The following is a 27,823-nucleotide window of genomic DNA, read 5'->3' as shown; positions in this document are numbered from 1 at the left end:
CAAATAATAACACTTCTGATGTACAACTTAGAAATATACAAAGTGTGTAGATTACTGACAAGATATCAAAATTAAAAACACTAAATGCATTCTTAAGCCGACACTGCTCATAGATCTAGCTTTTGTAATTATCAGCAAAACAATTATCCAGATCCTTCCTGACCTCCGACCCCTTAGACCCCCAAAAAAAATCTGACGGTGACTGTTCCACCGTGCAGATCTACTGATTGCAAAACTCCCAACTTTTGATGGCATCTAACACAACCTAGAGTAAATTTAAATCTTGAGGTAAGATGATGTGAAATGCTGACCCTTTCCTCCACCCCCGCTTCATTTCAGTGTTGATAAATGCACATCTGGTGGCTGTACAGTAAAGATAACCAGGATTTTTTTTAGGGTTCCTCCTGGTGTCTAAGGCATTCTGGGGGTAGTTTATCAGTCAAAGGGCAGGAGGCCACTGCACTGTAGTGTGGCGTGTGAAATGTAATGTTAGAGTATGACTAAGAGTCTAGGGTGTAGCTGATATCCTACTCAACATTTTACAACTTTACCGTATCCTGCACAATAGCAGCGGTACTAATTTACAAACCTGACCCTTAAGGATGCACAGACAGATTTTTTTCTGCCTCATCAGGGGCTGAAAACGGTGAAAAACAACCCAGGGTGTACAAAATGTATCCACTCATCTCTCAATGAAAGAGAGGAATCTGTACATCAGACGCTATGGCTGGCCGTTTGCAAATATCTATCAGAAACCGTACATTACATGGAGGTTAAAGACAGATACACACTGACAACAGGCCGCAGCTTAGCATCTATAGACCACAGTCAACTACATCTCTGATATCCAATTATTGATTATCACTTCAACCGTGTCAAAAATATTGTCCAACATGACTTTAAAGACTTAGCAAATGTTCTTTATCTCCCACTTCAGGTTTCCTTGGCCCACTGCTGTCATCAAATTCAAGCATTTAACAGTCAATTCACATTTCTCACAATAGTAAACTAACTGAAAACGTATTCTGTTTTCTCTGTACAATACATTGTGTCCCTAGAAATATAAAGATTTCAAAGCTTTAGGCTCTGGCCCCCCATCAAACTGCAAAGAGAGTCATCACCAGAGGGACAGGAGAAGGCAATAAAGAGGAGAAACTGTACCACACCTCATCAATGCTTTCTATCCTGTCTATGTCTACCTTCCTCTCTTATGGTAGTTACTTTAGCAGCAGCAAAACAAGTAGCTGTAATACTAGTGATTAAAGCGAACCCAAAAAAAAAAAAAAAAAAAAAAAGTCAAGAAGTATGTAATCATAAGAAATGTACAAAACAATTTACAAAAACAAAGCAAATAATTGGTAACAACATTTCAAAAAACCACTTAGGAAACTCTTGAATTTTACATACATGTGTACCCATGACCAACAGATGGTGTTACGCCATGATGACGTGGCTGGGGTGACAACTACTGATGGATTAAAGCCGTAAAACCAGTCTCTCCTACAAGCAGGTGCCCTGGGGGGACGTCCTGGATGATAAGGTGTCCTGCATGTAGGAGGCTGAAAACACATTCTGACTGACAGGTGGATGGGTCATGTAGTCATTCAGAGCCGGTTCAACGCTGAACAATGTAGTCTCTTCGGTGGGAAACCCTCCACGGACCTGTCAGTAAAGAGAAGATGAAAAAGCCCAGAGATGTTAACAAAACTGAACTGAAATATTAACAGGCTCTGTACATCTGATCCCATCCCATCCAGTAATAGAGAAATGAATATTATCAGTGTAGCTGCTCTCTCAGTTGTGAAACAAGATGGCTTCCTGGTTACCTCTGTGCTCAGAAGAGGATAGGCTTCCCAGCAGTTTTCTCCTGCACGTAGGAGGTGAAGCGTTTGAGGAACTTGGGATACTCTCTCTTGGCCACGGCTCTGAGGACTGATGCTGGAGCCCAGCCGCCTGGGTTTACTGCAGCCACAGAAAGGGAAATTATCAGGAAGCTATTAGTCATAATTAGTCATAAATCCTCAGTGTACAGATGCTGTGTAGACAGAGGTCTATGGAGCCCTCTAGTGGTGAGGACAATGCACATTTTATTGTTTCAAATAAACTCCCATGACCTGCCTGGCTCCTCTAACAATAAGCCGGCTCAGGATTCCTTCTGCAGCGCTGCTTTATGTCACAATAAACCCGTTTAAAGGAAGTCAGGGGAGGGGGAGACGCTGTGCATGTCTGGGCTGACATTTCAAAGAAACAAGCATGCAGACTGTCGCCCTTCAGTGCTCGCTACCAGCTAAACAAAGACCAATCAGCAGAAGGTGCAGCACAAACAATAGCAACGCAGTAACCCAATGTGTGGCACTCATAATAATAATTATATAAAAAAAAAAAACAACAAAAGAAAAGAGAAGCCAGCTGGGGGTAGTTTTCTGACAGCATTACAGTTTTCACAGCTACAATGGATAAATATCTGCTTGTTTTCTTTCAGGCCCCTGTGTGACCTGCAGCTATTTCTCACTGGTTAAAACAGCTGCTCACATTTCACTAAGTCAACAAAACACCCACCCAGCTACATTCATGCGGGCTGACTCAAGTAAACATTGAAGCCGTATTTATTTAGGCTGATGGGACCTCAGGCTATCACTCACAAACACAATCTATCTTTACCATTTAACAGATGCATTAGCCAGGATATCAGATAGATAACTTGGTGACTTTAATTACAGACTGTCTGTTGGCAACAAATAACAATATGACCCGAACTGATGAAGGGTTAGGCAGCTTAACACTTCCCTCTGGCATTTACAGTAGGTTGGATGTTGACAGATCGATGATGATAGAAACGCGTTGTTCTGTTGGCTGTTGATCTTGCCAGAGGCATATGCACTGAGATCAAATCCTTATTAGGCTGTAGAGGTACTCACCATTGGCAACGTAGGTGATCTTACAAAGGATGTTGTCTCTGCTGATCTCTTTATCTCCCTCTGGTGGGCTGACCAGCGTTTGACAGATCATAGCGACGTTGATTTTGGCACGAACACACCTGTTTGTGGGCTGTAGGCAAAACAAAAATGTAAGTAAAATCAATGTCAAAGCTGGCACCGATCTCACTGAAGCTAAATTGAAAGAGTGACTGGTGTTAAGAAGTGTGAAACTATTCTTTTTATAAATTTACCCATGAAAAGAGCCACAAAACAAAGTATTGTTTGACTAAGGGATGTTTGTAATTACATGCTGAAGTAATCAAATGTATTTCAAATCTAATCACAGTGCTTGGATGCCTGATCATTCCATTGCATGATATTAACAGGTGTACTGTTGTAATCTTACAAGGGCATTGTCGTGGTCCACAGAGAAGTTGCAGACCAGCCATGTGTCAGGGTCATTTTCATTTGTTGCCAATATCTTCCTGATGGCTGATAGATAGAGCACGTCTCTCTGAGAGGCTGGCCACACTCTCTGAAACACAACCAAAGGCATTCAGTTAGCAATCAAAAAGGCTGCAGAATAAAACTGATAAAAAGTGCAACATGTTCCAGAAACATCTAAACTGCCAAGTAGTCAATTTACCTTGTGCGTTTGGTAAACAATGACGGCATTGTCGGAGAGCGTTTCCACAACGTTGAAATTTTCAATGGTGGCTGAAGGATGAAGAGTTCAGTCAGTTCATGATATCTAACACAGGCACAGTCACACAGTGTTCATGTTATGGTGAGTTCTGAAACAGTGAACTTACTCTCCCAGTCCATTCGGACAGCTGTGTCCCAGAAGTAGTGGCAGACCTCATGTCCTGTGACCCCCTTCACAGAATGTGTAGCTTTGAGGGGGTCGAGCACAATACCGTTCTCCTCTACTTCTCTCCTATACACCTGTTACACAAAGGGCAGAGCGTGACACGGTTTAGTTCAGTTTATTTATTTGCACATACATGTATTGACTAGACAGAAAAAAAGAAAATTAAGGAGAGGTTAGAAGCCAAAAGTGGCTTCTGAAGATATCGCTCATTAAATAACAACAATCATACAGAAAAAGAAAAAGATAAAAGCAAAGATTGCATAATTGAACAAGAGTTCTAGACCAAGAAGTAATATGAAATTGTGAGAGAACTAAACACATTGGAAGTAATATCATTACTATAAACATATTTGCAGCCTGACTACAAGTCATATCTTGAAGGATCCTCTTAAAAGAATCCTTCACCCAAAAAAAATGACCATTTGCAATCATGTGTAGGTCAATCACTCACCGCATTACCTTGAAGTTATGAAGAAAACTTTGCTATTCCCGCATGCCTCCACAGTGAACGGAGAATCCAAAAACGGCAAACATACTTAATCGACTGAAGTCAAAGCATCGGACAGCAAAACTATATCAAAACAGCCATTTCCAAACTCTCACACAACTCATGCAGTATAATCCAAATCTCATTTATCCAGCCGTATGCTCAGTACTTCCCAAACACATGCATTTTCACGGTCGAGTAGCGTCCTGAGGCATAATGATGGCATGCTACTTGTGGGTGGAAGTGTTTTATATTATAAGATTTATCGCAAAAATGCATGTGTTTAGGAAGCACTGAACGTACAACTGATAATTGAGACTTAGATTACACTGCATGAGTTGTTGGAGGGTTTGTAAACTAATGTTTTGATATAGTTTAGCTATTGTTAAACGCGGTTCACCTTTACTTTTCATCAAGAATGCGAGAAAAAAAATCATCTTCTTCAAATTTAACGTAACATGGGGTGAATAATTAAAATACAAATGGTCATTTTGTGAGTGAAGTATTCCTTTAACTCTACCACTGACTAATAAATCTTGAGCTGATTTTTCAGTTTGAAAACTAAAGACAGTGTAATTATTATTTTCATAGTGTTACTAACAATAATAAAAATGAGAATAAGAATGAATAGAGCACTGATTATATATTTTATAAATTCATTTTTTGTCTGGCAAGAATATCTTTACTTTAAATATTTCACTTCCTCTCCACTAGCTGATAAATTCATTATCACCACTTTCACTTCCGACCATAGCACCTTGGAAAAAGTGAACAAGACTTAAATATTCAGAGCTAGGAATCGAGGGAAATGATTCATATGCAGCTTCTCTCCTCTGTACTCACCTTCATCTCTCCTTCTTCTATTACAAGCTGCCAGTTGGCATCTCCACCCACATCCTGAAGAGAGTAAGTCATATGATTCTGCACCATCTCCTCCACCTAAGAGACCGACAGGTATCGATTGAATTCACATGTTAGAGAGAGTTTTTCCACTGTTCTTTACCTGCCTATTTGAGGACATGCTTTGAAACAGGACACAGTTGGGGGAGAAGAGGAAGAAACTGTATTAGGGATGCTATGCTCAAGTTTAATGATTTATAGTCTTGAGCAATCAGCACCTCAAGCACCCGTGCTGGTATTTTATTTCAGAGGTTCTGATAATATCACAGGAGGCAAACATTAAAAACTATTTCTCTTTAAGAATCTTAAGAATTCCTTAAGCAAATACATTAGCCACTGAGCTGGAACCAAATATGTATATAACACTTGATCCTGCTTGGGGGTGTTATTCAACAACCAAACAATGCATCAACAACACAGTGCATAGCCAGTCTGGATTCGTGCCTGCTCATGCTGTGGGGGACAGAGTGATGTGAGCAAAGGAGGCGGCGGAAATGAAGAGCTTTAACTTGAATCCAGTCATGCAGCAATGGACTGACATTTTTCTTATCAGTGGTATGATGACAACTGTCAGAAAACTTTCAGTCACTCCAGCAATTTCAATTTTGTCCAGTCAGGTTTTCTTTGTTCTAGTGTATTACATAATATCATAAAGACTTTAAAAACCCACTGTAACATGCTGCCCAAAGCAAAAGAAACATTTGTGAAATCCTGGAGAGACTGGTTAGAAGACATTCTCATGCTCTCTGCTCATGCTCGCTCTGACTGCGGTGGAAAGCAGCAGGTGTTTGCATCCCCCTGCAGATACAGGGGCTCGCTGCTGACCAAATACAGTACCTGAGCGCTGAATCTGTGAATGTCGTCTGAGGCACTGACTAGCTCAACGGAGGACAGGGAAGAAGAATGGCTATGGGGCTATACAGCAGAGGAGGAAGATCGAAACAGAAAAGAATAAGGAACAAACAAGACAGAGAGAGGCAGCCTGCAGCAGTCCAGAGGCCGCAACTACAACCTGCCCAAGTAGCATTTCATATGAAGATGTTACATAAGCTTTGAATTACTGCAATATGCACAAACTGATTTGCTGTGTGAACAGATAAAGCTGAAGTATGGACACATTGTAAGAAGCACATAAGCTGCAGTTGCAGAGTTTATAGACATGACGCATTGGTGGTAAGTTGACCAAGCTTCAGACAGCAATGAGATATTGCAAAAAGCAGCAACCAGTAGCATTTAAGTCTAGATGAAATGAAAAGCGCCCTTTAAACCCTTGTAGATTACATCCTGAGTCATACTGTGCCCTTGTTTAACACCAGAGTGCTTCAGGGATGACGTTTTTTCTCATTAAGACTCATTCCTAAATATGACATGTGCTTACTTAAGTTTGTACCAGCCAGTTTCAGCCAATAATATCATGACATCCACCCACCAATCGACCTGCAACTCTTAGCCACAAACTTAGCAAGCTACCAACAGCATGAATCATCACTGTGTCTTTGGGTGTTAGTCAACTCAGACCTTGCTCCGTTTCACCTGAATACAGTGGTTACAGGTTGAGTTGTGCTCATACCAATATCAGTATCAGAAAAGCCTCCGATACTGTCACAAATGCTGGATACAGTATCAGGAGTGTGGAGATCTGATACTACCTAATCTATGAATAAACGTTAAGGTTGATTCACACCAGAATAAAACGTTAGTTAATCAATTCTTCTCTGCTGCTCTAAAACAGTAGCTCACACAAAGAGTTGTGCTGAGTAGCAACTGACAATTTCTGTTCTAGAGCTGAAAAGAAGAATTTATTATTACAAGGTTAGTACTATACAGCTTTGTAATTTTTTTAACGCAATTGTATCAACTCAGTACTCAGTACTGGCCAATAAGCAAGTTCAAGTATTGTAATTGGTATCAGAACATCTCTAGTTACAAACTTGCTGGCTTAAGTTTATTCATTTTAAGGAAAGTGTTGTCTGCGACAGCTCCGGATTATGTGCAAGGCATTTTACAGTGCACTGTTTCAGCTAATACACAGAGCATACGATGACCTTTGGCGGGTCGTCCTCTACGAATGAATGGAGGCCAGCATCCAACTCTGAACCACTGTATTTTCAGTTTTTCAACGATCAAATCAAATTCTGCCCAATGTTATATCCCGCCCATAAACTTGTATGTCCAGCCTGCCTATGTCATGTTACTCGAAATACATCACGATTCTGAAGCAAGATACTCTAGAAATGCTGTATACATTTAAGAGAAAATAACAAATGTGTTAAGCACCTTGGCGGCAAACCGGTATGTGCCGATGGTGGAGTAGACGTCTCCTGGAGGAACCGGAGTTAATCGAGGTATCCTGACCTTCTCTGACTGGCACTGAGGAACAGAGAGTTAGAGTTTAGTTAGAGAGAGAAGATGAAGAAGATACCACAGAGACAGGCAGCATCCCTGAGCGTAATGTTAAAACTGTGTTTTACAATGATCTTCATCACACCTGCTCTTCTATCTTGTCCTGTCTGTCCAGCGCAGCTTCCACTGCATCAAAGAACTCGTCCTCATTGATCAGACTGTTGGGCCCCTCCTGTGAAGAGCAAATGTCTGCAATATAAGAATACTGCCAGAACAGCCCCGACAAAGAAGCAGAATGATAAAAATGCACATGCTGGGAGACATGGGACTGCTTTGGCTTGTGCGGCTGTTTCTAATTAATTCATTTTCATCTTGCCTCGTAGTCTGGGCCGCCGTAGTGTGACTTTTTCTTCAGTTCATTCACAGCTGACTTGTAGGCATCTTCTACCCTCCTCCTCTTCTCCAGCTCCTGAGAGAGAGAGAAACGAGAGCTGTTGGTGCAGTTGTATTAAACAATAAATAACAGTGACAGCATGTAACGCCCATGAAAACATCTGTGCTGTGTTTAAAATAGATCTGCTGATCCTCCTCATTTAGACAACGAACAACAGGAATTCAGCGTTACAGAGCAGGAAAACATCACTGCCTCAGTCACAATGCTCCTTTCATCAGGCTACAGTAAAGAGTTGCAAGAAAGGGGAAGAAAAGAGAGGTCTGCATGTCACAAACAACCGGGCAAACCTACCACATCATTCAGCCGTGCGCACTCTCAAACAGGTTTTACCTAATGTCTCGATCCCTGCCATAGGCTAGAAACAACAGGCTACAGCAACACAGTGAAGAACTACAGAGAGTGGATTATCTACTGTTTTCACCATTTATTACTTAAAGGCTATGAAACTCTACAAAGACAGCAAATTAATTATAAAACAATAACATTTACTATATAGACTGAAACAGCTCAACTCTGCATGAGAAACTTGTCACAGTCCAGACATAGTTTATCCACACAGCAATAAGAAGAAGCTAAAACAATAGTGTTTTCTCAAAAATACTTAACAGGAGGAAAGCCAGACAGAGCAAAACTATGAAACCAAACAAAGTGTACACAGGAAGGTGTGGACGTATAACACTTGGCACAAAATAAACAAAGGGTGATCCTGTTTTCAGCTGCGTGTAGCCAACATACCGACAGACAGATAGAAACTTACTTTAAAGAGAAGACTACATGTCTGTAGAGGTATCCATCTCTGTGTCTGGTATTTGAGCTGCTCTGTCCTCCTTTGTAGCGAAGGCTTCCACAAACTGCACCATGAAGTCTTAGCAGTCATTTTCTAATTCACTCTCTGTACGAGTCTGAGCGGGCGTGTCGTGTTCCTTTGGGAGCTTGTGTTCTGAACTACTTCTATTTCCCTACTCCACATCAGCAGCTAAACTTCACACACATACACACATAACCAAAACACTGATAGGATTGAGGTAGTTTCACTCGAGCAGGCTAACTAACTGAAAGCACTTCCCAGCTTTTCAGTGTTTTAGGGTTGGGCAGCATGCCTTTACACACACGAAAAAAAAAAAACTGGTTTGACAACACTGGCTGCGTTGATCAGGATGTAAGCATGAAGAGCTCTAGAGCACACCTTTAAAGACACAGGCTGGCCTCTAGTCAAAGCAGAATCAATGAATGGAAGAGTGTTATGGGAACTCCAACCACTCAGATGAAAAAATAGCTCAAATAACCAAAGTGTTTAAGCTCATTATGGGCAACAGGTGCATTTGTGCTGCTAGTAAGCATGTTGATTATTTTGAATCACTGAGCTTTAGCCATTAAGGAAGTATTTCATTGCTGGGAAGACGGTCCTCTCATGAAACCATGCTACAGTACAAGGGTGCAAATACTTTTGAAATTAGTGCTGCATGACCAGAGCAAACAAAAAAGGGCTGTGGCACACCTTGTGTTCAATAGAGAGAAAACCTACAACTATCAGAACACACTGCACCAGAAAAATAAACGCCTGCTGGTGGGTGCAAGCTTGTCTGTTTTTCCCCAGGACACAATATGGCGGTTGGCTGGTAACAAACGATCTCGAATTGCAGTTAAAAGGTAAGCTGAAATTTGTTTCTGAAAACATTTTTGATAAGGAAACGGCATCGCATTAACAGAATCTCAATTTCATGTCATAAATGTAAGCGGTCCTGCTTACTGCAGTTGGGCTACTTAATTCGGTGGCTGACGCAAAAACCCTAAATGTGAATGGCTCTATCTGGAGTCAGTGTCTGGTTTGTCTATTCTGGGCTACTATAGAAACACTGCGGTGAAACATGGTGATCCCCAGAAACAATGAAGTGCTCCCTACGTAGATACAACAATTCTTATTTTCAGGTCATTCTACACTTAAGAAAACATATTTCCATTTCTACTAATATACCCCCCTAAATCCTACACACTGGACCTTTGAACACATATCCATATCAGATATTCTATAACCAGGGGAGAGTTTGGGATAAGGACTAATAAAAGCAGATGTGAACTACATCCTAAGGGATCGAAGCTTGTTTAACCTGTTCATTCACACACTACTTATTTAATACAGCTACTGTACTTAACATGCAAATCAGTATCAGATTTAACTCCTCAATCACCTTCTAGCATTTAAAAAAATAATGGTGTGCATTTTTCTAAGTAATGTTACCATCAAAATTAATATGGAAGACCAGCTCCTTAAATGAAAGGTAGCAATTAGCTCCTCAGTCTGCGACACCTCCACACAGCAGTGGCTGCTAACACTCAGGAAACTGCCTATTATTCACATGACATTTAGCACACTGTGAGTGACGTTTATTTTAATCAATGTGTGCAGAGTGCACGACTGTACCTTGTCAAGTCTCTTCTGCCAGCTGTCCTCTCGTTTGACCATCAGTTCAATGCAGTGGGACAAGGTGGAGAGGATTCCTGCTGTAGTGGCCTTGAAGGTGATGGCCTCCCCTTTGAAGTCTATTCCATTCATACCTTTGGGACTGGCGGGTGGGAACACTGGCACGGACAGAAACAAAGAAACAACTGAGTGTGATAGCTGCTTTGTTACTTGCTAAGAAAAAGATTTTCTGGCTTTTCACAATAAAGCGAATCAGTCATTGAAAGCAATGAACATTCTGTATCTGCAGCTAAACTCACATTTCTCTTTGCTCCCATTGTTGTTGTGATTACATTCACCATCAGGCCTTGTAGTGGTGGGAAAGTCATCTTCGTCCTCCTCTACTACTGGTAAGAAAGAAACAGCAACATTTTAAAACCCATACAACAGGTATTTTTGCTCCTCCAGGGTTGCTACTTTTTCATAATTCTTCAGTAGTTAGAGATGTAACACTAAATTTCTGGAAAAAGTGCATAATTCAGATGAAACTACATGTTTGTTTGACATTCATGAGAGCAAGTTCAGTATGAAAGTGATTTTGAAGAGTGCAGAAAGGTTCTGACTCAGAGATTAAACAACCCACAAAGTGCCCTGTAAGTGGATATTGATTTTTGTTTCCTTTCTTAATGACTCTTACCAAATACTCTCCTCCAACTCTCTGACTGCTTGGACCAAATACAGCCCCATCTATAAATTCTTCCATTGGCCAGTAAGCATCAAAACTAGTTCCTTTTGCTGTGTTCACACTGCTCTCTATATCAGTTTTTTGGGGGGTAAACTGGACCAATTAAAACTAATTAAAAAGCATTTTAAACACATAATACAAGCTCCATAATAGTGTTGTGTAATAGTGTTGTTTGTGCCACAGGTTACCTCTGTCTCTGTGAAATTCATCTTTGGAGACAACGTCAGCACAGGAGTCAAAGTATTTCTGCAGGGTGTCCACTTGTCTGCACAGTATGTCCCGGAAGGTTTCCATTTCTGCTAGTTTCTCACGCAACCTGTGCCCCTTCTGAGCAGAAAGAAAGAGAAGTAAAGAGATGCAATCAAGAGCTGTCAGGAGACAGTAAGTTCTGTTTTTGTTTTAACCACACAGCCATCATTAATAATAAATACAAAATCATTGACATTTTAACAACTGATAAAAGTACAGTAAGTATTACAACAGATCTCGATCTTCAGTTGGTATTTTCAGAAAGTGCTTTAGTGCCTTTGGCCAAACTTTATATATGTATTAAAGGAAATACTGTGAGACTGAGTGTACATCCACGCCAGTGAAAATATGTTTTCATTATAAAACACATAACTTTTCCTATGTTTATGCCGAGCATCCACACTAATCTGGCGTATTCCAACCCCTAAAAACTGAGACTCCAAGCTTTTGCATTTTAGGCTTGATGCCTGGAAACAGAGATTTCTGAAAATAAGGACGCAGACACTCACATTCGCTTCCTGATTGGGTCTTTATCATATTTACTTTGCACTAACTCCCAATCTAAGTTTTCCATTGCATATACAGTTTCTCCTTGCTGTCAGTCCAAGCAAAGAAATCTCTGGTGTTACTTTTTACTATTGCTGGCCATCCTCTGCAGTGTTTTCTGCAACTAAAAAAAACACAGAGGACACAATCTACTTCCTGTTCACAACAGCATGTGCATGCCCAGTCTACATGAATTGTTATGTAATATGCCCTTTTCAGGCCTGTTAGCATTACGGATGGGCATGATTTGGACATCACAGAGTAATCCACACTCAACCTCACACATGTGAACATGACCTTTTCTATATTTTTTTTTACTATTGTTTTACTATTGGGTAGAATGGGTAACATCTTATTTCAACGTAGAGCTGTGTGCAATGTATTGCTTCTCTCAGAGAAGACAGCAACAGCGCCTCCCTGCTGCACTGTTGCTCTCTCTTTGTTTATTATGAGACTAGCTACTGCTGCAGGAGTGTGAACTACACACTGGGGAACAATCGGTGAGGGTCAATCCCAACACAAAGTGATGGGGCTAACTGTTAGCATAACACTGCTAACGTTACCTAACAGTTATAAACAGGTTTAATGACAGAGTCGAGCTGTTTCAGTTTCTGTATGAGTTTGTTGGGACCAATTAATGGCTCAGTGTCAGATATTAGCCATTGCTGCTGTGTTAGCTTGTGCCAACTGGGCAGACATTAAACTGAACGGGAGGAGATGGTCCTTCAGTGCTGTGTCTAACCTATGCAACGTCAGCGACGTGACTGGTTGTTTAATAAATGAATTTCAACCACACAACTTTTTTGTTGTTGGCCAATTTACATTGCTATTGTTACTTTAGATTTTTTTCGGGAATACTCTAATAATTTTATGTGAGTACTGTCATGTGTAAAGGATTTATTCCATTTTATATCACTGTTTTAAAATGAAAACATATTAGTGTGGATGTAGCCTGAAAATTTGAGATGATCTGATAACACTAAACATCTTCAAACTCTCTCGTGATCATGTTTTTACCTTGAAGGAGGATGTGGACGTGGCGGACAAGGCACTGGCTGCTGAGGTGAGAGACAACATGGAACCATGACGCCTGAGACTGGTTTCTGAACCATAGCCAGACTCGGCCTGAAATCCAGAGGGAGGGATAGACGGCGGAAAGAGACAAAATGAGGGGCGGATGAAAAGAAAGTAAAGAAAGGAGAAGGAAAACAGAAGGAACAAAAGGTCAGTGTGTGCTCAATACACATTAAACAATCTGCAATATAATAGGAAAGTCTGCAGCTCATAAAAAAAACAAGACAGAGAGAGAGAGGGGGAGATCATTTCTAGTAGTCAGCAGCACTGAGTAATGCTGAGCTCGACCCGAGCACGGCCTACACCTACACAGACAAACAGTCCGCCGAAGGGACTGGAGCTGACAAAAAGACACATGCATCAACAGAGCCAGCAGACCTGATACTAGGTGGTTGAGGAACAGTGGCAACAAATCACTCTGTATCCCAAAATACTGTTGTACTGATTAGGAAATACAGAGTACTGTTTCACATGGCCTTATGAAACAGATCTACTGTATGACCTGGCATTAGTGAGGGAGGGAGTGGCTGTGACTGCATTTGTTCCATTAAATAGCCAACTTATGACTGGGCGATGTCTGGGACTGTCAACTCAGCAAAGTGACAGGATTTTATTATACGTAGCGTATGTGCATGCACACCCAGCCAACCCCACCACAACAAAATATTCTTATTTGACCCACATGCAGCTGTTAACTGTTATCACTACTATCTATCTATCTATCTATCGAGAGAGAGAGAGAGAGAGAGAGAGAGAGAGAGAGAGAGAGAGAGAGAGAGAGAGAGAGAGAGAGAGAGAGAGAGCAAATTCACAGCCCAGTGTTAGAGTCCTGTAAATTCATACTCAACCAGTAGTAGAAACAGTAATTTGTGGTGTGTTTTATGAGTCTAAATTTATTTGCTGAGGTTTAGTCATGAGTTTACCTTTCCTCCTGGTTATCAAATTAAAAAGGCACTGTAAGCTATTTGTGTTTACTAAATGGCATGCAGAGGTCTTGAGAACAGCGAGCAAACTGAGGAGGAAGTCAGGTGGCATACTTGATTAAGAGAGAAAAGCATACATTCCTCTGCAAGAGCATCTCACAACACTTAACAGTGTGACGGACTGAGAGATTTGACATTGAATACTGGTGAAAAGATAGTGAGCTGAGTGGTTAACTGTTTAACACCAGGTCTAAAGAATATAAAGTCTGGATTTTTGCTGTTAAAGGTAGGTTTACATTCTTTCAATCCCATGATTGCTGTAAATTTAATTTTAAAGTGATACATTTAAGCTTTTACTTAGTTAAAAGTAATCAGATAATGTATGAAATGCAATCACATTTTTAAAACATCTAATTCATACTCAACACACAAATACGCTATGAACAATATACCATGAGCATTGTACAATTCAATGATATTCAATAATACAACAATAAGGTCCAGCCCTAAAAATGACCTGAACCAGTCTCACAAATAATTGAGCATTACAGAATTCACAATTCATACGTTTGTAACCCTGATTCTAAAAGATGTGAGACACTTAACTGTATTGTGCATTATAAAGTGCAAAATCTGACAATGGAAACCCAGGACTGTTGAGCAACTGAGATTGTATTTCAAGCAAGAATGAGAAAAATTTTTACTTTCAAAGCTTCAACAATTCGTGTCGTCTGTTCCCAAACACTCAGTGTAGTTAGCAGAAAAGGTGATGTATCACAGTGTCAAACATGCCCCAGCTTTTTTGTAACATGTTGCAGGCATTAGGTTCAGTGTGCATTTACAAAAAACAATAACGTTTATCAGTCTGAACATGAAATATCTTGTCTTTGTGCTGTATTCAGTTGACTATAGGTCGAAACACATTTGCAAATCATTACATTTTGGTTTAAATTACGTTTTAAAGAGTGTCCCAACCATTTTGGAATCAGGATGTAGACATTTGCCATACACTTTAAGTCTTGAGTCAAAGTGTTCAGCTGTCAGTTTTAAAAACAACATGATGCTTTGGGTCAGGCTGGATTTTTTTTTTTTTTTTTTAAATAATACATTTTCCATTTTCCAGCCTCAAACAGTAAAGCAACTCTGAGTGGCAGAGCTGTACGCCAGGTGTGCAACTATTTTTTTTATTTGAGATGTAAGTCAAGTGATTGCAAAGTGCCTCAGCTTCACCCCTGATGGCTCAATAAATATTAATGCTTTAATACCAACAGTCACTACATTTTTGACCAAATACCTTGTTATTGTGAAAATATTGTGGGGTTGACTATTGGCACTTTTGCAATATACAGTTTTCCACAGAATTAGAATCTATGTGTGACGGTAGTTTTTTTCCTGCCTATGTGTCCTTGTATATCAGTCTGTGTCCACTCTCTCAATTCAGAGGTTTTTGCAGGTCAATGAATGTAGCACTAGCAAAGTTTCTGAGCGATCAGACCGATGGATGAGAGAAAAAGCTGGTCGTGAGTGAAAGCAAACTTGAGTTTCACTTGCACTGAGTACCAGTGCACTCCGAGATCAGGAGCAATGAATAACTGTAATGGCTGATATATTCTAACAGCGCACCTAATGAATGGTCCAGCTCCAAAAATAGAAAATCAAAATGTGGCACTACGTGTTTTAATCGTGGTGGGCCATCACAAATAAATAAATGTGTAGGAAACCCTGAACTATTTACACAATGAGAATTTTGATTAATACTCCTCAGTAATGTGGCTATAATGATTAAGCGGGCAGAGGTAAATGACAGAACAGCTACAACAGTCTGTTAATTTGGGAAAATTACATCACTTTACTATGATGCAGCCTTTAAAACAAGGAAAAAAACAACACTAAGCATACCATAATATCCAAAATCTAAGATGATATCTCGTCTCATATCACAATATCAATATAATATCAACATATTGCCCAACCCTAATTTAAACCATATCATCCTGAGTGTAATTATTAGCTATGTTTCCTGCTACATCATATAAAGCCCTTCACAAAAATGCAGTCTACGTTTCAATAGTTGTGAATGACAGTTGGTTAGTTGCCTGGCTAAATAAATATTTGACAAGAAGTGTAACGGACTAAAAGTTGGTCTTACATCACTATCACGAAAGGATCTGATTTGCTATAGGTTATCTCTTCAGACTGAGATGTTGCACTGGTTACTAAAATCATTATTAATGTATTGCTAATTTGGGTGTTGAGCAGAAGGCAAAGCAATGCACTGATGAAACATGAGGACCAATCTGTGCCTGCCATCTTTATGCACCTGCTCAGCTGCATGACACAGCCATGCAAATTAAACACCCACTCATACACAACACATGAAATGGCATCTTGTACCCACGGCTTTGTGATGGTAATGAGATGAGTGTACAGTAAGTGACCATAGCAACCACTGAGTGCTTCTGCACATCTGAGCATAATGCTGTTTGGGTAAAATACCTGTCATTAAAAATGTTGATAGTCCAGGACATAACCATGCAGTATAAGCTTAATTTCTGAATAAATAATTTAAAAAAAATAGTGATTTCTTACAATGCAGTTCAGTTCTCCAGCCCATCAGTGCAACTAATGTAAAAAAAACTACATGCATGCAAATAGAAAAAAGTCATTAATGTAATGCATGGAGGAAGGCAAAGATGGGCCATGTTTTTCATTCATATCACAACACTGGCATACTTATTGAAGACTTCAGTGATGAGTGATAGTAAGCAAGCAGCATGCCACCATGCTATAAGCCCACCATTCGGCCATTCCAACACCCAAGGCAGAGCAGGACACTGCTGCAGTCCCGGCGGTTTGCTGGCCCCAACATGGCCCAGATGCTCCCTCAACACTCCCTCTGCTCTGACAATTCAGACGCTTAAATCCAGTATTCCCGTTCCTCTGGACACACCTCACTGAGGAACAAAAGGGAAGAGGAGGAGGCGATGAAGAAAAGCCATACGGGCTCAGCTTAGCTCATCAAGTAAAAGAAAGCAGCTATAAAAGAGGGAAAGGGGAGAAGAGGAAAAAAGTCATTTTCTCCATAGCAGTCAGAGGAGTGGCAGACACTAGCTGCTCCGTGAAGCAGAAGAGACAGGCTGAGCCAATGAGGACGAGTCTTGAAATCCCACAGCAGAGCAGACAGATCTTCCGCAGGCACACGCATGGACTCAAAGGCACACACGAACATGCACTCTACTCTTGCTGCGTACATATATCAACAGACCACACACCCTGATATGTGAAACCTTTTCATCTTGTCCATCTTTATGTCCAGCATCCATCACTGAGCAAGCAAGCATGACTGTGTGTGTTTGCATATAAGAGACAGAGCGAGAGAGGGGTAGAAATGAAGGGTGCATGCATATATGCATTAGAGAGAGAGACAGGCAGAGAGAGAGAGAGAGAGACGAGGGCTGTCCGGAGCTGTTTGTGTGATAAACCACTAAAGTACCAAATGGGTGGGTGAAAGAGGAGAGAGAGGTGACGGAGAAAGACTGAGAGACAGATAGAGAAAAGAGAGAGAAAGAGAGGGAGAGGCAGAGAGTGGGAAGCAAGGAACGACATTTATCTGGATCTTCTGCTTTACTTGTGGCTAATGAAGTGGTGGAAAAACTACAAATAAATACCAGGGGGACTTCCCCGGTCCCTCCACTATCACCCCTCTGAATCTGACCGAATGGAACAGTCTTCTCAGTATGATCAAGAGTTTTATGTGTCCCTCTTGATTTTTGTTGCTGTGAGAACAGGCGATTAAAAAAAAAAAAATGCATTATTCATCAAGAGCTGCACTTAACTTCCCTACACTTAGCACAACTTTTTCCACCACCAACACAAATACACCCACACATAAAAACACAGATGAACTTGCACAAAAACAGTTTTTTTTGCCGCACAATAAAAGCCTAATTTGGTAATACAGATATGCAAATGGTGGTGGTGCGGCTTTGCAAAGTGCCTGATATGAGGCATTTAAAAGATGTGATGACCACCTGTTTTACCCATATTAACTCTACTCAAATTTATTTTACTAAAGCACATTTAAAAACAACTCATGCTTACCAAAGTACTGTGCAAAAGGAATAAAATGCTAAAAACACATACATGACAGGCAACATAATTGTCAGGTACACGGCTCACACATACATCAGAGAAAACCACATCAGCGGGACTCAAATGCTAATGAAGAAAAGTACGTTTTGAGCCTTGACTCAAAAGAGTCAATGGTGGGGGCAGATCTGATTTGGAGAGGGATGGTGTTCTACAATTTGGGGGCAGACACAGCAAAGGCACGATCACCCCTGAATGGGGCCAGACCATAACTGAAGCACAATTACAGTTGTTAGGCACTGATATAAACCCAACTCTAGCAAAGTATGAGTATATGACATGGCACAACAAATACAGTACAGGCCAAAAGTTTGGACACACCTTCTCATTCAATGCGTTTTCTTTATTTTCATGACTATTTACATTGTATATTCTCACTGAAGGCATCAAAACTATGAATGAACACATGTGGAGTTATGTACTATGTACTGAAATGGTTTCCACTTCACAGGTGTGCCTTATCAGGGTTAATTAGTGGAATTTCTTGCTTTATCAATGGGGTTGGGACCATCAGTTGTGTTGTGCAGAAGTCAGGTTAATACACAGCCGACAGCCCTATTGGACAACTGTTAAAATTCATATTATGGCAAGAACCAATCAGCTAACTAAAGAAAAACGAGTGGCCATCATTACTTTAAGAAATGAAGGTCAGTCAGTCCGGAAAATTGCAAAAACTTTAAATGTGTCCCCAAGTGGAGTCGCAAAAACCATCAAGCGCTACAACGAAACTGGCACACATGAGGACCGACCCAGGAAAGGAAGACCAAGAGTCACCTCTGCTTCTGAGGATAACTTCATCCGAGTCACCAGCCTCAGAAATCGCAAGTTAACAGCAGCTCAGATCAGAGACCAGATGAATGCCACACAGAGTTCTAGCAGCAGACCCATCTCTAGAACAACTGTTAAGAGGAGACTGCGCGAATCAGGCCTTCATGGTCAAATAGCTGCTAGGAAACCACTGCTAAGGAGAGGCAACAAGCAGAAGAGATTTGTTTGGGCCAAGAAACACAAGGAATGGACATTAGACCAGTGGAAATCTGTGCTTTGGTCTGATGAGTCCAAATTTGAGATCTTTGGTTCCAACCACAGACGCAGAAAAGGTGAACGGATGGATTCCACATGCCTGGTTCCCACTGTGAAGCATGGAGGAGGAGGTGTGATGGTGTGGGGGTGTTTTGCTGGTGACACTGTTGGGGATTTATTCAAAATTGAAGGCACACTGAACCAGCATGGCTACCACAGCATCCTGCAGCGACATGCCATCCCATCCAGGTTTGCGTTTAGTTGGACGATCATTTATTTTTCAACAGGACAATGACCCCAAACACACCTCCAGGCTGTGTAAGGGCTATTTGACCAAGAAGGAGAGTGATGGAGTGCTGCGGCAGATGACCTGGCCTCCACAGTCACCGGACCTGAACCCAATGGAGATGGTTTGGGGTGAGCTGGACCGCAGAGTGAAGGCAAAGGGGCCAACAAGTGCTAAACACCTCTGGGAACTCCTTCAAGACTGTTGGAAAACCATTTCAGGTGACTACCTCTTGAAGCTCATGGAGAGAATGCCAAGAGTGTGCAAAGCAGTAATCAGAGCAAAGGGTGGCTATTTTGAAGAAACTAGAATATGAAACATGTTTTCAGTTATTTCACCTTTTTTTGTTAAGTACATAACTCCACATGTGTTCATTCATAGTTTTGATGCCTTCAGTGAGAATCTACAATGTAAATAGTCATGAAAATAAAGAAAACGCATTGAATGAGAAGGTGTGTCCAAACTTTTGGCCTGTACTGTATATCCCTTAAAAAGTAATTATAAAAAGTTAATTATCAAACAATTTGTCATCTCTATAGGCAGATTCTGTGGGTGACAAGACAAGATTTCAGTATCGGAAATGTTCTGGCTTCCATTTGTAGTCTGAGCGGCAATGATCAATCATGTTTGATCGGCAGACAAACAGTCCTTATGGAGACGTAGACTGAACTGGACAAAATGCAATTTCGGAATCCATCAGCTATGTCTGTTGACAAGTTAGCCTTATATTAGCTTTTTTTTTTTTTTTTTTTTTTAAAGTTGATCTATATGTAGATATCTGTTTATAGAGATTAACTAAAATGACTGACACACGGAAGAGGAAGTCTTGACACGGATATCTGCTGGCTACATCGGATCAGCCCAATATACTGGCTCTCACCTCCAGAGGCTTATCGTTGTCAGACCGATTAGCTGATGGGTTGTGATATTGCAGAGTTTGTATCTGAAGTAACCATCTAGAGCCTCACTAGTAGATGCCAACATAAGCTAAATGTTTAAGCTTTAGATTCTAATACTAGGAACAAACACAGATTAGAATTTGAAAATACATTATTTTAAAAAGCTTTATATGTATTTGCATGTGTATGTTTTACTGTACTGTGTGTACTATGTCTTGTTTTTTTTAATTGTCATATTTTCAGCACTGGGAATGGAAGAAAGAGAAAGAGAAAACAAAATAGAATAAAAAAAGAGCGAGACAAATAAAATGTCAATATTTGCAGAACAGGATGTGAGTATTTAAACAAAGTCGCAGAAAAGTGAGGCTATCCTGAGGTAACTACGCTGTGTTTCATGCCCTGTTGACACTAAGATTAAAACCAGTATGCCAAGTTGTAAACACTGAATGTAAGTCCCTCTTTGTCCAGTTGGGAGCAGTGCAGACACACTCACCTACTGTACAACAATGCTGCATGCAGCGCTGCATTAAGCTTACTGAGGTTATTGTAGGTCACAATCCAGACATAACCCTGAAATACTCTCACACTGTTGTTAATGGACCTGTGGTTGCTCACACTCAATTACCAACACCATGTAGCACTCACAAAACCATGCACAGCAACATTTTAGTGGAGACGGAGCCCTGAAGAGAATTCACAGGATAGTGATTATTTTTTCACAGGTGGTACATTTATAGTGGTCTCTCTTAACTACAGTGTTTGTATATGGCAAACACAAGCAAGACAAATGATGTAATTACACAATACATATTATTTGAGCACACATTTTTACAGATGAATTTTCAAAACTCTTCCATAGCTTTTCTGTAATATTTTCACCCATTCCCATCACTTTCTTTAATTTAATATAGTCTGCCTGGACACCTCTCTGACAAGCAATTTGAAGTTGGGTGCAATTCCAAATGTGGAGAGGTACGCACACTTAGTTTCTTCAACTACATTTGGCCACTATTATGCTCCGCACGAAAACCTGTCACATTTTGGTGCAGAGCCTCGATTTAGCCTGGCTAGTCTGCCTCTCTCTGGAGCCATGCATTATACTTTTTGTTGGAAAGCCATACATTATTATACATGCGCTTCCCAGGCATCTGCGAATAAGGACACCAGACATTGCCACAGCCAATTAGCTGCATACGCCAATGTGTATCACCTGATACTAGTGACATTTTAAAAGTCAAGTAGTGCAGCACTGGATATCTAATTAGTAATACAAGGAACTAATTTTCCTTAACATTAGACATACTTTAAACAATTGCTGAAAGAAATGTATATTCATAACTTTTCCACTTTCAAGCCTGGAAAATATTTTTTCTCATTTCAAAACTTTTCCAGGAACTTCATGATTGTGGGAAGTTACCCTGGTATCGTGATATTATGTGTTGTGATACTTTATCAGTTCTAAAAAAACGCTATCGATTTTTAATCAATAGTTTACGTAATATAAAATTGTTGGAACTGTTTCATTTTGTGTTGTGTTCATACTGCCGTGTCAAAAGTTATCTTCAGCCATTTAACGCTTTCATTCCAACTTAATGACATTTCCCTAGCATGTTACAGGGACCGTGATAAATAAAAACGCAGATCCCACTGTTCTGATTGCATAAAGATTTTATGCATATGGAGGCATTCTCTTTATACTATGACAGTTTTCCTAAAATTAGACAATTGTAATATGCCACCTTGCTTACTGTATCGCAGCATATTGCAAAATACTGAACCATAACTCCTGTATCATGATACGCATCCTGTTGCCAGATTCTTGCCAATACAAAGCCCTTTTTGTCTCTTAATCCCTCACACACATTTCACCTGAAGACTCAGATTACACAAAATAAAGTAAATCACCAAATGTCACAGTACGAACACACTGATTGCTATTACCCAAGCTCATGTACTGTCTGTAGAGTATTTTCAACTCTGTACAAGCAAATCAATAAAAACAAAATAAAACTAAGCAAATGGATAACTATTACAACTAGTCCATACCCACTGAGTGCACAGTTGCCCACGTACAGTTTCACATGGTGTGTGTTTGGGATACAGGTCATAGGAAATTGCAGATTAAATAGTCAACTGAACCCATTAAGAAGAGCAATGTATTCAGACAGAGTTTTTGTGAATTTGACAGTACGATTGATTTATTGGAAGTACAGTAGTACCATTACCAATAGTGGGATAGTTAGTGGGCTAAAACTGTACGTTAGTAGTTGAGGTAGCACATTGAAAGGCAGATAGTTAAAGTCATTGCCTTATAGAAGCTCAGTTATAGTAAGTTTTCCAACTTTTGCCAAGAGAGAACTTTAGATATTGGTCCCTAGATTATGTTCACCAAGTTTCATGCAGATCGGTCAAACTTCCTAGGAAGAGATCGATTTTAAGTGTTTTTCAAAAAATTCAAAATGGTAGAAATCTATATAACCGGAAGTTATGGGTTCTTGAGGCATCTCTCTGCAAAGTTTCATGTCTCTACGACATATGGGGCATGAGATATGCCCATTCAAAGTTTGCAATTTCAATCAGTTGCTATAGCGCCCCCCTTTGGCCAATTGATGTAATATTGCTTCATTCTCATCCTCCCATGACCCTCTACCACTGTGCCAAATTTCACATGGATTGACTAAGTCAGTGAAGAGAAAAACATGGAACAGACACACCCACACACACACCCACAGACAGACAGAGTTTTCGTCATTATATAGTAAGATAAGATATTTAGAGGCTACTAATACAAACTAAACCAGTATAACTAGCTGTATCAGCTCGTTTTGGATAGATCATGAGATTATACATGGCACAGCACTTCTGTTGTGCCATGACGACATATCTAATGTGCTTAACACACTTTATGTAAGTCTGTGTTAACTTGATGTCACTGTAGAGTGAGCAGCTGCCGGGTATCTGATAACAGGGGATACCCCCACCTCAACACCTCACTCCACAGATTCCTCACATTCCCAGGATGAAGGGCTGTGTGTGTGTGTGTGTGTGTGTGTGTGTGTGGGAATCCCTGTCCTGCCACACCCAGCTCACTGAACAAAACAGATAACTCCCTGTCTGTTCTGAAAAACACTGACCCGAAATTGAACCTAAATACCTGAAAAAATGTGAATAATGCAGCAAAGCAATGTTTTCAGCAAGTTGGGTGAGCAAAAAGAGAATCAAATATTCATTATAACCTGAGGAACTGACACAATATGGCATGAGAAAATCTGTTCTGATTTTTGACAAACACCACACAAATTAAAAAATCCCTATGCACAACAGGGACTGGATTCAGTGACACTGAGCATCTGTAGTATTAATCTATCTATCAGGGTTATGCAGCTGAGTGGCTTGCGATCGGCAAATTTCTCCTGAATAACTATCACAAGACTGTTGGTATGACAAACAAATCATGGTGTAAAAAGAAGCCAGCAGAAAAGAGAAAGAGAAACCCCATTCCACTCACCTTGTGCAGCTCTATTGACTCAATCCACTGGAGTCTGTGCTCGGGATCTTCAGCCCTGAGGTACCAAACACTGTCGTTAACGCTGATGTCAAAACGACATTCGTCAAACTCATGAGGCTGCAAAGAGAGAGGACAGGGCTCATGAATAGTTATTAGACAGAATGCATGTGACATGTGAGGAAATACTGTTACCACAACCAAGTATCTGTACTTAAATAAAAACAATACAAAAACTTCAGTGTAACATTTTCCCCTAGTTCAATAAAATCACTGCGGAATCAGCAAAAAAAATCCCACTATAATGCCTCTACAGTCTGTTTATGACACTGGCTCACCAGCAATGACACATTCTGGACACACATGGATTCCATCAGTCACAGAAAAGCCTCTGCCACACAATAAACAGGAATTTTAATTAGAAACTGATGTCTTATGTCTACAGGCACAACCCTAAATGACCGCAGCAGAGCTGTACAAAAAAACAGATACTCTTTCAGCATGCCTCCGCCTGAGCCCGGGTCATCATAACTTTTCCTTCTAGTATTAGGCCAAATCTTTCAACTATTTCACTCCCCCGTTCTACAATGCACCCCACCCAGCTCCAACCACTGACCGCCTTAAGCACTCAAGCACGTGCACCAAAGAATTCCCATTTCCTCTGAGATTGGAATTTGACCACTGCACTCAGCTGAGGAGAGACCTGTTCAGCAAAACGTACCTTGTAAGAAATAGGGCTTGAGTCTCTTTCCCATTTTTATCCCGAGCAGAACCAAGACTACAGCTGCTCTGTCAGCTGACATAACCTCATGTTGTCCAAGTTTAATTAGATTTGCTGAATGACGCTCATGTGCTGGTTTACTGGCTGTCACGGACAAGAGCAACATACACTCCAACTCTGAGCAGGGACTGTCAGTCTGAATAACTTTATGCAACACTGTCTTTAGACTTTACACTAATATTACATTTCATGAGTTGCATATGAGGAAAGTTGACAGGGGTGAGTGGTTTTCTCTGACCCGTAAATGCTTTCTATTACAGTCACAGACAACCTCAGAGCAAAAGTTTCCCCTCAGAGACAGGTGTAACATCACAAATGCCCTCCAGTTTCTAAATTTCACTACAAGGAGGGGTGCAATGGTAACCTCAAGTGCATCCAGCCATGATGCCATTACTGGTTAGAGTAATCCAGTCTATCTTACTGTGCTGTATCAGACACGGCCCATAAACCTCTGCTTTACAACCCAGTTTATACCTCTTTCATTCTGCCTGGAACAATCTCCTTCCCCTTACGTAAGCACTACTGAATATCCTTGCTGCACTGGCTATTTTCTGTGTATAAGACTGTGGCATCGTCACTGTTAGGAAGGAGGAGGTTAACAGCAATAGCAACGCTGATAACCGCCTCACAAGAGACATCGAATACTCAAGCTTTTTTTCCTCTACTAAATGCCTTTCAAGTCGTGTGTCTGCAAATATATTTTGCGTCCGTATGAGGACAGTCTGGAGCGTCTGCAGCTATGCAGTGTGTAACAGACAGATATTAGGCAAGAAGAGAAGCAGAGGCTTGTTCCTGCATTCCTGAGTCCTCATACCACAGTCTCCGTAGACAGAATTGGCTTTGGATATTTTACAAGAGGGGAGAGGCAGTAAGACGTGACTGTATGGGTCACGCTACTCAAATTATTAGTGAGCATGTGTAAATAAACACTCTTACGTAGTCTACTATAACGTTATTACAACACACTCTTGTGGAGTTTTATTCAGTCTGCATAAACAGTAGAACATAATGCTTACTCAGAGGACCACTTTCACTAGAGGAAACTAACTCTAAACTTTCATATTGTGGTTTTAATCCAGTTTAGAGTCATATAATCCTATTGCACAAATCACAGTAAAACCATTTGTTTGGCCTCTGTACTTGGTTGCGGTATGCTCAGAGAGATCAGTGAATATTTAACCAGGGTGTGGGATTTTGACTTATCTCACCAACAGGAAGCCCACATCAGGACAATACAGGTCTTCGGTGTGAGATCGAAGCTTACATTTTAACAGTAGAGAACACACAGTTTATGTAGCCAAAGCAATAAGTGCCAAGGAGGAAGAGGTATAAGAGTGTTCTCAAATGACTGCTGGAGCAAGAATGCCTTGGTCTGCTAACACACAGGTCTCTACCCTACCTGCAATCTTAATAACAGCCTCATTACTAGTTAATGTTTACCATTTTATCTTTGTGGAACATAGATTGAAGGAATTAAAGTTCAACTCCATGCTAATGACAGGGAAAGACGGGATCAAAACATTGAGACCTGCTAGAGAGGTAACCCTACTCCAAGAGCACTGATGCAGAAAATGAGGCCTTTCATAGTCGCCCATCTTATGAGCCCTTATTCCCTGAAATGTTGGACAGGTGCTCAGCCCATTCTGCTTTCTATGTGTGCAACAAGACTCTTCATACCATAGTAAATACTTACTGTGATGACAGCCTTGCTGAGGCACAGAGACCCCCTGCAGCCGTACTCCCGTTCATCCTCCGACTTGTAGTAGCTCAAAGTATTGTTTTTCAACACGACCCATCGGTCCTGCCATCCGTGTATGTAATTTGTCCACTGTAAACACACAAGAAGTACAAGACAAACAGTTAGCTGAGCTATGCAGACAACAGATCCTCTGTGTGCAGGGATTATTTCAGCATCTTATTAGTAATGCTAACCAGGCTTTTACAGATAAGTAGTGTGTGATTGAAACACCTAAAGGAGAAGTTGTGTCTGTGGAGTAAAACAATGTAACAGTCAAACTGGTTCACATGACATTACCTTGCTTAAAACGCCTCCGAGCTCCACAGGCTGCCCGGATTCTGGGTCCACATCCTCATCCGAGCCGGACGATGAACTCTTTTCGGACATTTAAATCCAAGCTTCACAGATAACTTGAACCTGATTTTATCCACAGGACCACGTCTCGTCCCGCTAGCTGCAGGATTAAGTTTGTTACAAGTTCAAACGCGTCACAGCCAAATCTGCTGACAGCTTCTTCAACTTAGCTTTAACGTCAGGGAAATACCGTTAATTAGGCATTAACGGAATGTATCACACATCAGCTGAAAGGCGTAATTTATCTTCAGTCGGTGGACAGACTCAAACCTAGCTAGCTTGTTTAGTTGGGAGCTATCCTGGAGGTGACAGCTGAGTCTCAACTTCTCGATTTTTGCGGGCTTTGTTTTGAAACTGACGTCGAATACCAACGAGACTAGCTAGTTAGCGTTAGCTGTCAAACGACGCAACTAGCTAATGCAAACTTAACTAGCAACTTGTGACTGCGCTCGTTAGCTATCTTAGCTGCGGTCAGTGCGGTCCTCAAAGGAGTAATAGATAAGGCAGGCCTTCGTGTTAACGCTGTACCTCAACTTCAAGACAGCAATGACGGGAGACGGTCTGTGTCGCTGCTGTAGTTCCGCAGTTTAGTTAGCAATAGCGGAGGGCTGACTAGCTTGGCTTCATTCAGGTCTGGGGGAGGAGCTGCAGCCACGCTTTACTGTGTACTTTATACAGAGCGGAGTCAAGTAAGATAGACGCACAGTGACACCGGAAGTCTAACACATCTACCTTCAAATTAAAATCAATATTTTTTTTAATAAAGGGGCTGCAGTGAAACAGAATCTGTGTCAAAATCAATATAACAACGGGGGAAATATAATTTTGATTGGTGATTGATCTCCCCGTAAATATATTTTAAAATGAAACGCGTAACTGCACCTGTGTATAACGGATATACTGTGTATGTAAAAGAAGAAAACGGAAATGCGAGTTCATTTCCGGTAACTTAACTTGGAATTTACCTAATAGTTCTTGTATTTGTTTTGGGAAATAAATTCATTCTTAATTTAATTTTATGATTCAGATTGACTATATTGAAGGGTGAAGTTTTAGGGTCTCTGTGATTTTTGTAGTGTTATCAGACTGAGTGGCTGCTGTAGATCCTGAAGATCCACATCCACGACATGCTCTAACTATGTCAAAGGTTACTTTATCATTATATCCTTTTGAAGCT

The 27,823-nt window shown here is 40.7% G+C and overlaps 1 protein-coding gene across 4 annotated transcripts; it reads right to left on the bottom strand.

The window, feature by feature from the left end:
- Positions 1–1,272: 1,272 nt before the first annotated feature.
- Positions 1,273–27,286, bottom strand: LOC125889732 (ceramide transfer protein-like). Of its 4 annotated transcripts, none has more exons than XM_049577817.1 (18): positions 26,590–27,286; positions 26,248–26,382; positions 23,777–23,893; positions 12,932–13,039; positions 11,308–11,446; positions 10,695–10,781; positions 10,396–10,553; positions 7,896–7,988; positions 7,665–7,751; positions 7,454–7,546; positions 6,014–6,091; positions 5,120–5,215; positions 3,731–3,863; positions 3,565–3,635; positions 3,325–3,453; positions 2,919–3,048; positions 1,827–1,962; positions 1,273–1,662 (listed from the first exon to the last, which is right to left on the bottom strand). In XM_049577817.1, exons 1-17 carry the CDS (start codon positions 26,677–26,679, stop codon positions 1,835–1,837), a joined length of 1,872 nt encoding a protein of 623 aa, XP_049433774.1. In that variant the 5' UTR covers positions 26,680–27,286; the 3' UTR covers positions 1,273–1,662; positions 1,827–1,834. The 4 variants fall into 4 exon arrangements, with proteins under 4 accessions (XP_049433774.1, XP_049433772.1, XP_049433771.1 ...); XM_049577815.1 differs by lacking the exon at positions 6,014–6,091 and having other exon boundaries at positions 26,590–26,746; positions 27,175–27,277; XM_049577814.1 differs by lacking the exon at positions 6,014–6,091 and having other exon boundaries at positions 26,590–27,284.
- Between the last annotated feature and the right edge of the window lie 537 nt (positions 27,287–27,823).

The sequence above is a fragment of the Epinephelus fuscoguttatus genome, linkage group LG6 (assembly GCF_011397635.1).
Source record: "Epinephelus fuscoguttatus linkage group LG6, E.fuscoguttatus.final_Chr_v1".
Classification (NCBI taxonomy): Eukaryota; Metazoa; Chordata; class Actinopteri; order Perciformes; family Serranidae; genus Epinephelus; species Epinephelus fuscoguttatus.
The sequence above is the reverse complement of the archived record's forward strand: the minus strand, read 5'-3'. Positions and strand labels throughout refer to the sequence as shown.

Excerpts from the sequence above, each read along its gene's own strand:
- LOC125889732 (XM_049577817.1), bottom strand. The coding sequence starts at position 26,679 with ATGTCCGAAAAGAGTTCATCGTCCGGCTCGGATGAGGATGTGGACCCA. Across the intron at positions 7,547-7,664 it reads AGGACAAGATAGAAGAGCAG|TGCCAGTCAGAGAAGGTCAG; the intron begins GTGTGATGAAGA and ends TCTGTTCCTCAG. Across the intron at positions 6,092-7,453 it reads CATACCGGTTTGCCGCCAAG|CCCCATAGCCATTCTTCTTC; the intron begins GTGCTTAACACA and ends TCTGCTGTATAG.